Source organism: Anguilla rostrata, chromosome 6 (genome assembly GCF_018555375.3).
Source record: "Anguilla rostrata isolate EN2019 chromosome 6, ASM1855537v3, whole genome shotgun sequence".
Taxonomy (NCBI): domain Eukaryota; kingdom Metazoa; phylum Chordata; class Actinopteri; order Anguilliformes; family Anguillidae; genus Anguilla; species Anguilla rostrata.
Window position 1 is genome coordinate 12,788,788 of NC_057938.1, and position 16,851 is coordinate 12,805,638.

A 16,851-nucleotide genomic window follows, 5' to 3' on the forward strand; every position below is an offset into this window, starting at 1 on the left:
TTTTGGTGGCCGCTAGATGACGATAAAACCATTCAAACTGCATTTTCACCTGGCGTGTCATCCCTGCTCAAAACGCGGGGGGTCGCCAAATGTCCAGCCAACTCAATTTTGGCCAATTTTTCCGCTTAATGTTCAACCCGCTGGTAGCCTACCTTCTCGTCTGTGAGCGCAAGTGGAGGGATGCGAAATGAGATGACAGCCTACAAGTCCTGCTCTTACTTTCACAGAGCGTTTCAAAATGGCTGCTGCGTTCTCGGTACAAGCACCTACCGTGGTCTCAGGAATCCAGGAGAATTCACATTTACCGGGCTCTGACAGCTCAGAAGTGCGACAGGACGAGGAGTCTGCGGGTGAGAGACTCTGCATGCGAGATTTACCTGATTTGGAACCAGGTGAAATCAAGAGAAGGCTCGAAGAAACTCGCAGGGAGCTGAGCAACAGGAGGAAAATCATCATTAAGCACCTGCCTCAGGATATTACCAGCCAGGTAAAATAGTTGCAGAAGTGTCGCTGGAAGTTTTTATTGTAGAAAATTGCAAACGCGTGTTATCAAACCGTTATCAAGGTCTTAAAACATAAAACTTTGGGAGCATATCATCTAGTATGAGATACTATTTTAAAGTTCTAATGTAAAGCTAATTTTGAATCAAAACGCTGAACATTAATAAAATAAATTGCCCGTGAACTCCCAGAATCGGCGACTATTTTCTGTCACTTTTGTTATTGCTAATTAGCCAACATATCAAGGGTGCAGCTGCGATGCTGATCGTGTGTAGGCAAAATAAGAATCCTGTAACTATAATTGCTAAGTAGCCTAGTTTATTCTTTTGATGCCGTATAATTAATTCATATTTTCTTTAAAGTAATGCGGTGATTAAAGGCACGGCGTCGTGCTGCTTACGTGTTTGGCTAGTTAATGTTACCTATGTCAAGATTTGTAATGCTTTTTTTCAACCATTGGACCAACTTTCCCTTTGGCCGACCTCGGCTACTTACAAATTCTCGTCTTTGGCCTCTGTAGTTCCTTAGTTTGACGTTGTGATGTGAACTCTTCCTCCAGCATGTTTTAGGTAGGAGGATATCGGGATTTTGGGGTTTTCGTAATTTTATAAACCTTGTGTATTTGCCCAGCGTTCTGTTATAAGCCTATTCGTGTTTTAATCACATTACTCCTGTGACGAAATGTTGCGTAACATCATTTATTTAAATTTAGAATGATAAATTCGCTGCCTCAGATTAATATTAAAACAAGCCTTAGTCTCGCCTAATATGCATTAATTAGGCTGACTACCTTAAAACTGTTCGTGCAACTATCGCCATAGTTTTCGCCATGTATTACAAAACTGACGAATGTCAAACTTCTTCTTAGATTTAAATTTTGAATGAAATGTATTGGTTATTGTATAGTTTTCTTTCCAGGTTAGACAGTGTTTTTGTTTTGGTTGAGGTCGATTGTGTGTGATATTGTCTCATAAATCGTTAAATAAATATGGCCTACACAAATAAAATATTTTTAGTATTTTACAAGAAAGAAAATTATTTCTGAAATATGTTTTTGCACTCTCAAACAAATGCAATTATTATTTAAATTTCTTGACACGCTTTTTTTTTGGGGGGGGGGGGGGGGGGAGGGGTGTTACCAATATATGGACATTCATTTGATGGTGACTCAACATGCATGTACGCATCACTTGACACGTCGTTTGCATTTCTTTGTGGCTTTTTGAGACATTCCTCATAACAAGATATGCAAATGTATCAAGAAATAGGTTTTTTTTAGTCTTCTCCAGCCAATCAGATTTTAAGACATCCTTTCACTAACGCCTACATTCTTCCGAACAAACACTGCGCAACAATAACTCCGTAATTGTGAGCTCACGTGGTAGCTGAATGGATTAGTGTCGTTCCTAAACTCACAAGTCGTGTCCAAATAAACACTATACCAGCATGCAGGGGACCAGGGATTGACATTCCCCCTGAAGCGCACAAACTCCAGTGGTTACTGGAGGTTATGCAATGTAGTAAGCCCTTGGTGCCAAATAGCAAATGTCCTCATTTAAGTCAATTCATAACTATTAATTTACCTTGCTTGCACATCTGGTACCAAAATCCCCATAGTCTAGCATGGCAGCCTCCAAGAACAGACTTCATGCACCATTGTGCTGTTCCCATAGGAATCCAGGAAATTAATATCACTTCTTTAATAGTTAAAGCAATGATCCTTGCAGGAATGCCAACATGTACTTTAGTAATAGCAGTAATACACTGTAAATGCAGTTTTACTAGAGTGAGTCATCTCGCCGTCAAAAAGGAAAACATAAGTATAATTCAAATGGTTCGTGGCCATTGGTTTCCTGAAATAAACCTTTTTTGTTTTACAGTGTAATAGTAAAGCAATAACAAATGATTGTTCAGGATATTTTATGGTTCCTGTACAAAGAGGAAACTCCAGAGCTGTGCTGTTAAATACACTCCATAAATGGTATGCAGAATGATGACTCGATGAAGACTTGAATTCATGTGTTGGCACATCTTCACTGATTCCTTTCACATTTTCAATGAGATCCCCCGATTCATCTAGACCCCTGTTACAAAGTTTTCTTTTGTGCAAACATTCTGTGATGCACTATGAAATTATATAAATTTTTGGATTATCAAAAAAATACTGGGGGCTTATGTAAATGGACATTTTGTATAACATGTAGCCTACATTTAACAAAATGGAGTCATTTGTTTCCCTATAATACTAGTAAAAAATAAATTATATTTATTTCCTGGAGTTCAGGAAAGCTATTGCAGTGGATATTTTGTGTGCCATGATGTGCCTTGCAGCTTGTGTCTTATTAAAACCCATGTCTGAGACCTCTGTCCCTCTTATGACCTATCTACTATACCTCTCTGTCTCCGCAGTTACCAAATGCATAAATTGTTGCTCTTTCACAACAGACTGACTAATAGCTAGTGGCCACCCTGTATTTTCCTGGTGAAGGGGGGAATGGCTGAAGAACCTGGTTCTATCGGTGATTAATGCTTTGGCAGAGTAAGCATGAAGGCCCCCCAGCCCGGCTATCCATTTTGGATGTTCAGTTACGGAGGGCTCCCTGGACAGCAGGTCACTTTCATTACAGGCCAGTGAAGAGGAGATAAGGGTGGCGTTTGTGGCCCCCGGTATTGCCAAGCTTATCTGGTGGGACTGTCCCAGCCCCCCAGCCTGTGTGTGGACAGTAACCAATGTTATATCTCCCACAAACAGGTGGCAGTTGCTGTTGCTGAAATAGCATTTGTACGAGTCAGTGTTTTGCCATGGAAGTGAACATGAGCGTGGGTGTAGTTTACACCAGTATTGCCAACGATATTTCGAAAAAAGCCCTGGTTCATACGATTGTAAATTTTGTTTCATAACCTGTTTTGTTGAAAACTGTCAGAAACCTGGAAAAGTGTTTTCAAATATTACCAGCATCTGAACCAGGTCTTCAAAGCTGACCTGAGCTATCCCTCCTAACCATATTTAAAAATTAAACTTTTGTCACCTTATCCTGCAAGGTGTTTGACTGCTTGCTCCATCTGCATCTGTTTGCGATGGGCTGGTTCACATGGAACAGCAGCAGGGCTACACACATGAAATGCAAACGCTCTTTCTTGAGTGGTCACATGCCCAAGATCCTGGTTATTGACCAATCACAGTGCTGAGCTCTCCTTAGTCCTATTAGTGTGTAGAGTGGAAGAAGGAGCAGTCACTGTAACAATAGGGCTTTTGTAATGGATGAATGTGATAGAGTACTTTTGTGAAAATGCAGAATTGACTTTTCCTTGTGCCCCTAAGTAGTTCCAGCTGTTGTCTTCTGAAGATTTAGTTTTTTCCCTCTTGGGCTGATAAAAAATGGACAACAGGATGCTCATAAACCAATGGAATGAATGTGACATTTTAATCTGTATGCTGTTTTAGTGTCCGCATGGCTTTCCCATCATTTAAACCCCATTATTGTTCCCGAAAGATGCTGCACAAGAAAGATGGTAAGATTATATAAAATCTTCTTTAATGCCACCATCTTGTTTACAGATGTGGCCTAGTCAAGATGAAGCTAACTGAAAGTATTGTGCATTCCTCTTGAACAAGAATTAGAAAGCTATGTGTGGGTTGTATAAGATACCATACAGGACAATAATAGCTTGGCACGGGTGTGCAGATTAAAGAAACGGCCTTCCACCCAGCACTGTGGCTTTTCTGCTGCTGGTGCTGAGAGATGGGGACAGAGAAAACGAACAGGAGAAGGAGAACTGGTGCCAGCTGCTCTCTTTCTCCTGTGCTACCAGGTCTGGATTGCGTTCACTTAAAACATAAACACGTTCCAATCTCTGTCCTGTCCTGAAATTATTTCTTCCCCTTTTAAGAAAAATGGGGGGGGGGGGGGTGGATGCTATTTTTGCACTCTGATATTCAGATCTATATAAATGCAGGTAATATAAGTCATGCGCAGTAAATGCTGTGGTTAATTTAATTAGGCTGCTCAGCACCCGATTGTAGTGCCCAAGGATGCTAACTATATTCTTTCTCCCCCTTCTTTGCTGTGTGGAATCAGAAGTTTGATGTTCCGTGCAGATAATGTATTCCTCAAAATGTTTTTTTAAATGAAAATTATGTTGATATTATTAACCGTAATATTTGATTCCATTATTAACCTGACTTTTGCTATCTCATTATCCAAACAGGCATCAGAGAAGAATTATGCCTATAATAATACAATCTAAGCAGGGGACCTCAGTTCAGAATTTGAGTAGATTTTATGTATTTATTGTATTTAAATTTTGAAAAGCAGTATTACATGTATGGTCAATTAGTTTCTTCCTTATGAATGTCCCTGCATGAAGACAGTGTGAATGTCCCCATTTGTTTATAGGACGGAAGTTTCTGCTCTAAACAAGTTTTTTCTTAATGGCAGGAGGTCCGCAGCATTTTGTGCAAGTATGAGCTGAAGTACTGTTATGTGGACAGGAACAAAGGAACAGGTAATTATATATTTAGTTATTCACGTAGTGCTTTTAGAGGCTACTTAATACTACATTTCCCCAACATGTGTTGAGTACCTAGAGCTGAATCCTACAGCATACCTCAGTGCAGCTGCTGTCAAATATTAAACCATTATCCAGAAGTTATTAACTTCTGAATGGTGGGATACAGATAGAAATTGCATATTTAGATTCCAAACAGAAATGTAAAGGGAAAACTGGACAGTACTTTTAAGGATGACAGTAATAACCGGCTTTACATTCCTTTTACAAGAATAGCATTTCTGGCTAACTTGATTACCCAAGAAGAACATTCTGCACATTAGTAATCAATGCACTTTTAATGAATGCCTGTTAAAATCTACCATTGTAAAGTCAATAATATAAAATGTCCACCATTCTTCTGTAGTTTTGGGGAAAATTGTTTTTTCAGCCGAGCAGAAAACAAGTAGTAACTATTTCTGTTCGCTGTGATTGTCAAAAGCAGACAAACTTTGAAATGGACTTTTTTTAAAAACGGACACTGGTTTGAAAATTAATACAACTGATTGTGCAGAAGTTTCATCTGCTGAAGGAGTCTTGCAGGAAATATTTTTTTGGTTACTGAGATAATATGTAGAAAAGCTGAAATTCACAGTTAACAATCAGTTGCATCAAAGTTACTGCAGAATTCAAGTGTTGGATGAACTTGCTGGAATTGCTTGTTCCTGTACTGTGTGAATTAGTCCAGGGCTGCTGTATGCTGGAGCCATTACACTCTCCTCGACACACGACAGCCTCCTGCTGATGCTCTCCTGTTGTCTGGGAAACTGGAGAAGAACCAAGATTAAAGCTGTCAAGGAGTGGAGCAGGATAGTGTAGACTCAGCTGCCATAGTTTGAGCTGGAAGTCTAGGCTCCTGCATTAGAAAAGGAGTCACATTTTCATTTGTTGTTTTTTTGACACTGAAAGACCATGGTGTCTCTTACCCACATGACGATGATGGCAAAATATAACTCCAGAAGCTTTAAAAGGATCTTCTGTTAATTTAAGAACCAGCCTTGTCATATCAACTTGAAAGGAGGGAGGGAGCAATAGTGTGGGACCAATTGTGTGTCTCCTTGTATTGTAAAAAGTCTGTTGATGTAAGTATTGACATCTGGGGAGAGCCACATAACCATTAATGGTGTGTGTCAAGTCCACAGTGCAAGGACTAACTTTGGCAGGGGCTCAGGCTGTAATTAGGTCCATCTCCTGGCTGTAGGCTTTGCGCTAGACTTATGCTGTCATCGAAAACAAGGGTGTGATGTCAGGACAAAAGTTTTATATATTTCTGTTTTTATTTTTTTATTTTCATTTTTTGTTCCTGAAGTGCAAACCTTACAGTGTTGCAGCACTGCAGTCAGCCATTTAGGCCATCTGCACTCACATAGACCATGGATTTCCGGTGGGGTAGTGGAAGTGGCTTGCATGGGATAGGTTTGAACTGCAGTTGTTAAAACTAGCCATAAGGGAGCCATTTTTGGCAGCATGCAAGCCGTTTAACAACATTTATGGCCTAACGTGATTTTATTTTGAGGTTATTTTATTTATTTTCTTTGCCTGTGTGGTCCTGAATGAGGTTATAGCCTTTAGGTTACAGCCTGGGAAATAAATTACGATTCATAGTTGACCTGCATTTTCATGGGAGTGGTAACGCAGGATTCTGCGTTGTTTTATGCTGAAAAAAATACAAAATGCAGGTGGATAAATACACTGTGTTCTATAAATGCAGATATTCCAAGGTTGGAATATCTGCAAAAGATTGCAACGGGTGATGACCCATACTTGAACAACAAAAAAATGATTACCCTTCTGTTAAAAGTGTCATGATAGTTATGAATGAGATACATTTATTGTGTTATTATTGTGAGTTGGTATATACTGTAATAAAAATTTTAATAGTTTTTTTTTTTTTTTTTTTATCAGAACGCAGGTGAATTTGTGTAAAACAGATTTTGAAATATCCTGCATTCCAAAGATCCAGCATTCCATAATTTGGCATGACCAATAATTTTTGGTTTATTACTTTATTTCCACCCAAGGCCAAATCAGATTTTGGATATCACTTCTGGCTCAGAGTTTTTAATTAAGTTAATATATAAAAAATATAAACAGTAGACCTATTTCTCCACCTGATCCGTTGGAATTTATTGATGATTCTGGGAGGAAATACTTCCCTGTGGGGTCACTGTGCATGTGACAATTAAATGAGTGACTCATGAATATTTCTGGAAGATGGTCACATTAGTACTTACCCATAATGTACACACAATGGTAATGGATCCAGAATCACATTGCAGGTTTGAAGGAAGCATTGTATGTGCTGGTATCTTTGATGATATATGTGTGAAAATGAAATACAGAATGTGGAGGTTTGGAAGAGGAAGATGCATTTTTCCACTCCCTCTTGGTTTCCATGGAAATGGCGTCATCCCATAACATCTAGAAAATATGTGTATTTTCGTGTAGTCTGATTGAGTAAAAAATGTGACTGTTATAATTAGTATTACGGATTGTGCACCATGGTGGACCACCTCAAAACTGTTTGTTTTGACAACTTTAGTCATTACCTCAATGTTTTGTTAACGATTAATCGGTGACTGTTCATTAATGTTTCCTTAAAAATTTCATCCCTAATTTCCTTTTACATTTAGCCAGGCCAGACGGGGCAACGGGTTTTGTCGCCTCTGTCCTGGAAGGCTAGAGTTTGTCCTCCAGGAATAAATTCACCTGTGATGGCATTGGAACGGTGGAGAGGGGGGCTGAGTAGATGGAGATGGGCTCCTCATCTACTCAGCATCCAGAGTGTGCTGCTTGCGTGGGCCAGGCCGGGTGGAAGGGGTTGGGGGGGTGTGTATTACTTGTTTCATATTTGGCAAGCTTTCGGGTTTTACTCAGTGCAGTTATCCAGCATCCTCGGTAATCCTGCTTTGGGAAACCAGGCGCTAGGTGGCCAGTTAGCTTGCGTGTATGTATGTCTCCTCTTGTGAATAGTCATGCATGTGTCTGCATTCATCAGTGTGCATTTGTGTGCGTGCTGGCTTCGCATTTGTACATGTGTGTGTACACGCACCTTGAGTGCCTTGAGTCCTCCAGTCAGGGCTCACATCTTCTATCCCTGCTGCATGAAGTATTCATGACTGCTGAGGGGATTGTTATTTTTGCATTTTAGTTTTTGACTTTTTTTTGTTTTGTTTTGGAGAACAGAAGGAGTATTTCTTTTCTTTTGTTTTGTGGTGGTTATATGGTTGTGTTTGTTCCATCATAGCTTTCTACCTCATTTTCTTTTGGGTCCTTTGGACTCAAGCTGTCTTGCAAGGTTTGGCTTACTAGTCTGTCCACCTTTGCTTGTAATTTCAAGTTAGTATCTTCTTTTTTGTTCATTGTAAGTACTCAGCCCCATTCAATAGTGAGTGTGTAATATATGTTTTTGTTTCTCATATATTTTAAATTTGATAAAGAGTAGGTTTTGAACTGGTTGATTACAACTGTTTGAAGTAAATTTCCAAATGGGATTAGTGAGCACTCTAGGGAGCTCTCATTGTCCACTGCAGCTACAATACAATACCCACTCAGTGTTTTGCAACTGCTGCATATGTTCCAAATAGTTTTATCAGCTGGGATATTTATTTATATCTATTTCAGAAGGAGAATATTTTGAGGAGCTTTAAAATTAGTCTTTCTCTTTTCTTTTACTTGATGTAAATTAATATCAACATCTTATTTTACTGCTTACAATTGCATAAATGCTATAACCTCCTCCTTCCACGACTTTCCTAAATATCTGGGCTTAAACTAACTCCATTTTTAAAATTGATTTGGTGACCTATGTTAATAATATTAAATATACAGAATTATTTAAATGCACATAAGCACAGTTTAAGCTGTGTACATTAGTACACTGTTTAGTCTTTACTGTTGCTCTTGATGATGTGCTGTACTCAGCTTCCACTGCAATAGTGCTTTCTGCTTCATCATGACCGCAGTTTAGCTCACAGACCGTGGGGTGCAATTTGCTGGCGGTTCTCCCGAATTTACGAAGGATGTTGCAGCCTTGAGACAGGCTTACAAGTACAATTGGGCATTCCAAATTGGAAGAAAAATGTAAAGAATTAAAAACTGGCTGAAATAGGAAAATGGCCTGTGTAATATCTTGTCTAAATGAACTGATCCTCGATTAAGAGAATTCCTTCCATTTTCCAGTTTGTTCCCCGTAAATTATTTAAAGCAAGCACTTAAGTTGCTTAGTGCTCACTTTTTAATACGCTTTCATTAAATATTCATGCAGTAAGATGTGGTATGACCTGGACGTTGTTTTGAAGGAATTCTTGTAACTCAGACCAGCTGATTCATGGCTATATTGTTCGGTTGAACGTATTAAACCTGTCAAACCACTTTCAGCTCAGTTCCATTTATGAGATTATTATTAGCAGATTATTGATATTACGCTGTTTGATCATCGAGTGGAACGGTGACCTCTTAACCACATACCCTATGAAGTTGTCAATGTCTATTATTGTAGCTAATATATTGTAAGAAATAAGTGTTATTGTAATTATTATTGTTATAATTATCATTGATGAATTTCTTCCCAGCCTTTGTGACCCTGCTGAATGGAGACCAGGCCCAGGATGCAATGCGGTCCCTCCATCAGACCCCCGTCCGCGGCAGGGAGATAACGGTGCAGCTGCAGTCCGCCGACGCGCTGCTCTGCGTCACCAACCTGCCCCACACCCTCACCGCTGCCCAGTTCCAGGAGCTGGCGCGTCTCCACGGCAACCTGGAGCGCTGTTTCCTAGTGTACAGCCACCGGACGGGCCACTCCAAGGGCTACGGTTTCGCGGAGTACATGAAGAAGGACTCCGCCTCCCGGGCGCGCTGCGAGCTGTCGGGCCTTCGGCGCGGAGGCCGCGCCCTCGCGGCGCAGTGGGTGGACGCCAGCCGGCTGACCGCCGACCTCCTCCACTCCAGGTGCCTCCGCGTGGACGGGCTGCCCGGTGACCTCGGCGCCAGCGAGGAGCTGTCCCGGGCTTTTGGCAGCCGGCACAAGCCGATATTCTGCCAGGTCAGAATTGCCCCCCCCCCACCCCTTTTCCTGTGGTTTTTTTTATCCTTTAATATTTTTGTACAGTGTCTTGTTTTTACTCTAATTGCTTTTACATATGTGTTTTTTTGTTCCATCACACCTGGATCAAATGAGTATTTGCAATACTTTAACCCTTTAGATGCTGGTAAATTCTGAAAATGTTTGTACAGATGCCTGAAAATTATTTAGTCAAACATGGAGAAAAAAAAGTAAAATCATGAAAAGTTGATGTAAAAATTGATGAAAATTAATATTGATTTTATACATGTCAGTGTTGTACAGAAATTTTACTAGTGTATGAAGAGTCAAAGCACTTCAAATCATTGCAAATCGCTGGCCTGTTTTTTAAATACATCTACACACACACACATGCTCGTGCACATAATCAAACACACACTCTCTCACAAACATACAGAACACACACACACGCACACACACGCACTTTCATATCTAGCTGACCGTAAAACCCATGTACTTCCTTAAGTGCTGGAGTGTCCCTAGGGGTAAGTTATTAGCTTTTGGTGCATTATCTCTTCTCCCTTCCCGCATGTGTAGGGTGTATGCATCCCCTCCTCTGCTGGCCACGAGCGCGTAGTGTGTGGGTCAATAGCAGCAGCGCCAGACAGTGGCGATGTCAGCGACCCGACGTGCCGCAGAGCTGTTTTGAGGTCTCTCTTTTCCACGCGGTGTTGTTTGGGGTGATATCATCACCGATTGGCTCTTTGGTATGTACAGTAGATCTGTGTTGTGTGACTCCAGACTCCAGAATGTTCTTGGTTTGAGTGAAAAGGTCGTGAAAGAGCTGCGAAGGTGGAGAGTACTTGATTAAAGGTGCTTGGTTCTGTGCTGGGTTGTGCATTTTATGAAAAAAATCCTTTTTCTATGGCTATCCATATACTAAACAACAAGACTTCAAGCTGTTCAGAATCAAAGTACTTCCCAGTTTGGCCCTCTCATTCTAATGTTTCACATATTGATGTCAGATTTGTCATTGTTTTTTTTAAGTTTAGCATAACCTATGAACACCAGTACTTGTGTTAATCACTCAACACCAGCACTTGTCATTGCAGAAACCCAGTACTCATAATTGCAGAACACCTGTTCTTGAGTAGATTCAGAATAATTTTCCTCAAGGAGCCTCTTATTTATACCCCTCTTTATTTTGTGTTTGAGACTCCTTTTGTTATCCATTGTATAGCCTTGTTACCTCTGTCCTTCATATAGCTACAACTTGTAGGCCCAGTGTTCAGGTCAATAGCTTTGATTGTTTTTTTTGGTTTGTTTGTTTGTTTTGCAGACAGTAAGAAATGCATATGTATTAGATTCCCTTACTCCCATCTGTAATGCTTGAGAAAATATAATGCAAAGTATTCTAAATATAACTCTTGCTGAAGCATGAGCAGCCTAAATCTCTGTATCAGAATATTAGACTCAACGGGCTGGAAAATTGAAACATAAAACTATTTTGTTTGAGCAGCCAGGTAACCAGTGGCTGCTGAATAACATCTTCAGTCATACATTGCTGATTTGTGCAAATTGTGAGGTTTGTGACCAAATACCTCCCCTCCTCCACCCCACCACTATTCAGTCATCTAAGAATTATTCACATGGCGGTATTTCTATTACTTTTATGTTTCTTCATCTGTCTTACTATTAGGCCATTAGTTTTTTTTTTAGGGACAGATTTTTCTTTCAAGGCTGATAACATTCTTACAAATTAGTCACATGCTTCGTGACAGATGCCATTCTTGATTGAAAAGACGTGCAATTCACTATTATAATTTACTCTCGAGTCCTATGTACATTATGAAAGGCTAGAGGACGCTTTCTCAATTTCCTTTCATAAATGATGGTAAACCAGTAACTGTTTAGGTGCATTGGTCCATGGTGGTATTTGCAGCCTACTTCAAAAGGGGCCATGGCATGTGTTCAGATGAATAGCGTTCTTGTGAATTCATGCTTATTTTATTGAGAAATAAACATGTTTTTTTGCCGTTTGATTAAAGGTGAGGCGGGAAAGATGTTTTTTTTTTACAGCCCTTGGAAAGTAGAACTTAAGTGGGAAGTTGCCTTTTCTGTCAGGCAGAGAGTAAATGCAGGAGAAAAGCATCTCGCTGGAGAATACAAGGGAGGAAGAGCTGGAACCGGGACAAAGCCTTTCCTGGACTAGGCACTCAGCCCTCGCAGAAACGTTTTGAGCTTTTCCGGGAGGTTTTAGCGGTCAGAAATGAAATGGAGACGTAAAACTAGAGCTCCAAATGACCGGAAACCAGGGTCTGCAGCCAGCGCCGCGCAAACGCTAATTCCGCTGTGTGTTATCGATACGCTGTTTGAAAGCATATCTGTGGTCACAGAGGCTCCTTTGGAGGGCCTGTGTGTCTTCTGCCCATTGGTGATTTAGGACCCCAGACAGCCAGAGGGCTTGTGATTCTGAAGGTATAACTGTCAGGCACATCACCAGTGGATTTGCTGACCGTTACGCTACTGAGCGGGCTTTCCAAAAAGAGCTTTTAAACCCTTTCGGTCGAGGCTTTTTCTGTCCCGTTTCCTCAGACACGTCTTGAGTCATAACATCTTCTAATTATCTTTTGAGTGTTGAGTGAAAGCACATCCCTTTTTGGTTTCTGACTGATGTCTCTGGCCTATGCTTTAAACAGACTCTGAAGAACATTCTGCGGAGGTTTGTGTCTAATTCTGGCAGACTTGGGCTTGTGTTCTCCTTGCTACCTCTTTAGCTACTTAGTGCTGATCGCGTGGGAATCCCTAGCCTCTGCTAGGTAGAGGGTCTTAATTATGAGAAGGTTTCGTGAGCAGTTTTCAGCAGAAATAGGGAACTTAATGTAGGTGTTTTCACTTTTTGTTCGTTACATGCCCATGCAAGCATGTGCCTACAATTACATACCCCACCACCCCTACTGCAACTACTACACTACCATATGGCTTTTCAGGATTACATACAAGAATTAATTTCACTCTGTAACTTGATGTGTGAATGTAGCCTGAGCACATAGAAGAGGTGAATGGTTGTGCATAGAAGTCAATGGAGTATGGCTAATGGTTCTCAGTCTAATACCCTAGTATTAGGAATTGGGACATTTTGAGTTGGTTCATCTGTATTTCTGCTGAGAATTATTGTTTTTTTTCTGGCAGCAATAACTTCTCAACGATCCCATTTTTCTTCACTCCCTGGAACCCAGTTTAATGATGAATCACTTTTTCTGTGCTATGTATAGATCAGAGGTATCTGAGATGAAGAAATTGGGTTATGTACAGTATATTGTGTGTCTTCCAGAAGAGACTGACAGTAACTGAATATGTCTGCTGTTGTGCTAGGATATTTTTTGGTTTAAGAAGCTTGCTAGCTTTTTCAGTTACCGTGGACACATACAGTAGTAGTCCAGCTTTGCTTTTCGGTACTTTCTCTGCTTTACTAATGCGCTTATCTAACATCCCTCTCTGCTTTTGCTGTAATGTGACGGCTGTGTGTGGTCGTGCATCTTCTTGGGGGCTCATGCAGGTGGAGTTGCATGTGAGCCATGCTGGTGCTCATTCATTTAGCCAGCCACCTCGGAGTGGTGATTTTCACTTGGGAAACTGCTGAATTGGACTCATTTTAGTAGGTCCGCCAATGGTCAATATCTGAGCCTATGAGAAGCCAGTGTGCATGTGTTTGTGTGTGTGTGTGTGTGCCTGTCTGTCTGTGTGTGTGGTTGTTTGTGGTTGTGTGTGTGTGTTTGTGTGTTTGTGTGTGTACAGAGTGGATCACTGTGCCATAACCCACCATGCCCTCCTGCCCCCCACAGTTGGCGCAGGACGAGGACAGCCACGCCCGGGGCTTTGCAGTGCTGGAGTACGAGATGGCCGAGCAGGCGGAGGCTGTACTGACGGACATGGACAGACAGACGGTCAGGGGCCAGGAGGTCCACGTGTCCCTCTGCACCCCAGGAGCCTCTGGAAGGAGCACACTGGCGGCCCTGATCGCTGCGCAGGGGATGGTGAGTTTCCCTCTGCAGACATGCTGTTTGCACAGGCACGCACGCTCACACGCATACACTCAAATGCATACATACATACACACACACACATGCGTGCATGCATACACACACGCTTACACACAGACACTGGGACAGACGGGCAGACAGACAGGGACACACACATACCCGTACACAGACGTACACACACCATGAGATGGAGCTGGACCGAGAGCTATGCCTCCTTAATTACAGTTTTCACGCTGATGCTTGCCTGCAGAAAAACGGCACTGCCATTTCTCACAGGGACACCAGCTAAAAGCAGCTATCGGCACTCTCCTAATGTATCCCCCCAGGACCGGCTGTACCGCAGCCAGTTTGAGCTGAGATGCCAGGAAGTGGGGACGTCGGTCCGTCAGCTCACCGTAGGAAATTTCTCAAATTGGACAACAACTTTAGCGGCAGGTCGGGAGGGAAGCATTAAAATTTCAAAGGCAAACAAGTGGGAGAAACTCATTGGACTTCCTCTGCCAGTGCGCACGGGGGCTCTTATGCGCTTAATCAGCAGCTGCTGTCGAGCTCATTTGGCCTTTTCAGTGAGCCTCAGCAAGGAGCAGCTTCTTATGCGCCGGAGTATTCCACGTTGTTTTGGCTTTGATTGCTGCTACAACAGCAGCGCCAGATATCAGAGGTATCTTGCCTTTTATAGGGTGGAAGAGGGCCACATCTGCAGGAAATGAACTTGCTACAAATCACCCTCACCAACTGAGCAAAATGTTTCTCACAAGACCAATCAGATATAAACGCGTGCGCACATACATGCAAGCACGCACACCCACACACAGACACACACACACACACGCACACGCACACAGATGAAACAGAAGAGAGTCCTCATTTCTCCCCAGTCTCGTGCTTTCAGGACAGAATGAGGTCTCCATATCAGCGGTAGATCCCATATCATCAGCCGCTGGGGTGGTCTGTGCGCATCCTCTCCTCCAATCCTCCATCCCTAAGCGCTGCACCATTCCTGGCACAGTGATTGATTGACTGTGACTGGCTGCCCACGAGCAGCTGCTGTCTGTCAGTTAAGAGGAAATCAAACAGGCGTCCTTTCATCTAATGTTGTCAGCTGACAGATCAGTGAGCGATTATCCTGGATTCTTTATACTGAAATTGCTATGAAATTCTGCTCTTAAAAGGACGGTACCGAACAGAATTTCTGAGCAGTGAACAGTGTTACAAAAGTCACTTGAATGCGCTCGTTCTGTCGGCATCAGGTATTAAAATCTGGTTTGTGTTCAGATTGATACATAAATTCACTGAAACGATGTGTGTGTGTGCATGTGTGTACTGTGTTAATGTGTATTATGATCGAGTTTGTCCATGGTAATGTGCGTGATTGATTTTGTCTGTATATGATTGTGTATATCCATGATTGTGTGTGTGTGTGTGTGTACAGGATGTGCCTCGTGTTCATGGTTGATGGTGTGTGTGCTTCCTGCAGGCGTGGAGCAGTAGGTGATTGATTTTGTCTGTATATGATTGTGTATATCCATGATTGTGTGTGTGTGTGTGTACAGGATGTGCCTCGTGTTCATGGTTGATGGTGTGTGTGCTTCCTGCAGGCATGGAGCAGTAGGAAAGGTCTGCTTCCAGAGCCCAGTCTGGCCCAGCTGCTGAGCAGCATGAGTAACCCAGCCACCCTGCAGGTGCTGGGGATGCCCTATCAGAACAGTAAGTACAGAGGTGAGTCTCACGCATGCGCTCGCACTCACACACACACGTCTGAAGTTTTAATAAGCAAATGCAGAAATGCTCTGAAAAAACTCTCCACAGTGGATGAATGAACCTTTATGGGGCAGTTTGAAGAAAAGGAAAAGATGATAACTGTATATAAAAAGACAATGCAGGGAGAAAAAAAGTTAGGATACGGTAATATTCCTGCTAAAGTTTAAAAAAATAAATAAGTGCAGCAAAAATCTATTTGGGGAAAATGCAAATGGATCAGGATATGGCAGTTGAAAATGGAAACTTGAGTGTTCAGAGTAATATTAAGTATATTGCTGATACGCTGAACAGTTTTATTGAGAGCTCTGCCAGAGATGAGGTTACTAATAGCCCTGCAAGCGCTTCCAGTACACAGAATGCTTTATGGGATAAGATAAAGGACGATGTAGTAGAAAAATTCCAGAAACATTAGGCAAATAAGGCAGCAGGCACCCCCATGGTAAACCTGTATGGTCTGAATGGGCTCTACTCCTCAGCATGTATTCTGTATATTCTTTCCTGCCCCAGGGAAATTTGGCCAGCACCAGGGGGCACCATTTCTGTGCCACCCCATGTCCACAGCCTTCTTCCGTCTTGGCAAGTTACAGCAGGTAAGGGGGCACTCAAGCAAGCTGGGGAAGTGTTGGGCGGTAGGGATGTGAGAGGGGAGTGATAAGCTGTGGCACCTGTGGCCTACGTCAGGCCTACACACATCTGGGCCTCAAGGCCAGTAGTGCTGCTGGACACTGGGACACCAGGTGAGAGGAATATCTGACCAATCAGTGAAATGAACACTCATCAATGAATCGTCTGGTACGCATCTGGTACAAACGAAAACTGGTACGCATCTAGTACAAACGAAAACCGGCAGTACTGCTTGCCTCAAGGGCCAGATTTGAGTATCCACTGCCCTGAGCAGTGCATTGCACTGCTTTGTCAGTCGTCTTTAAGGCAGTCCTAAACTTAAGCACGCTACAGTGCAAGTGAGCGGTTAAT

At 42.1% G+C, this 16,851-nt stretch overlaps 1 protein-coding gene across 10 annotated transcripts in view; it reads left to right on the forward strand.

Moving 5' to 3' along the window:
• LOC135256564 (ribonucleoprotein PTB-binding 2-like) overlaps positions 1-16,851 on the forward strand; it is a 24,187-nt gene continuing 7,336 nt past the window's right edge. For 2 of the 10 annotated variants that reach the window (XR_010330459.1, XR_010330460.1), the window contains exons 1-6: positions 31-487; positions 4,941-5,007; positions 9,624-10,093; positions 13,918-14,109; positions 15,714-15,834; positions 16,384-16,466. Coding sequence is in view for 2 of the 10 variants with exons in the window: in XM_064338462.1 (XP_064194532.1) it covers positions 239-487; positions 4,941-5,007; positions 9,624-10,093; positions 13,918-14,109; positions 15,714-15,834; positions 16,384-16,466 (1,182 nt within the window). In the remaining 8 variants the exon portion in view is untranslated. Of the gene's footprint in view, positions 488-3,946; positions 4,015-4,940; positions 5,008-9,623; positions 10,094-13,917; positions 14,110-15,713; positions 15,835-16,383; positions 16,467-16,851 lie in introns of all 10 variants that reach the window. The other 8 variants (XR_010330465.1, XM_064338462.1, XR_010330464.1 and 5 more) reach the window with 8 other exon arrangements.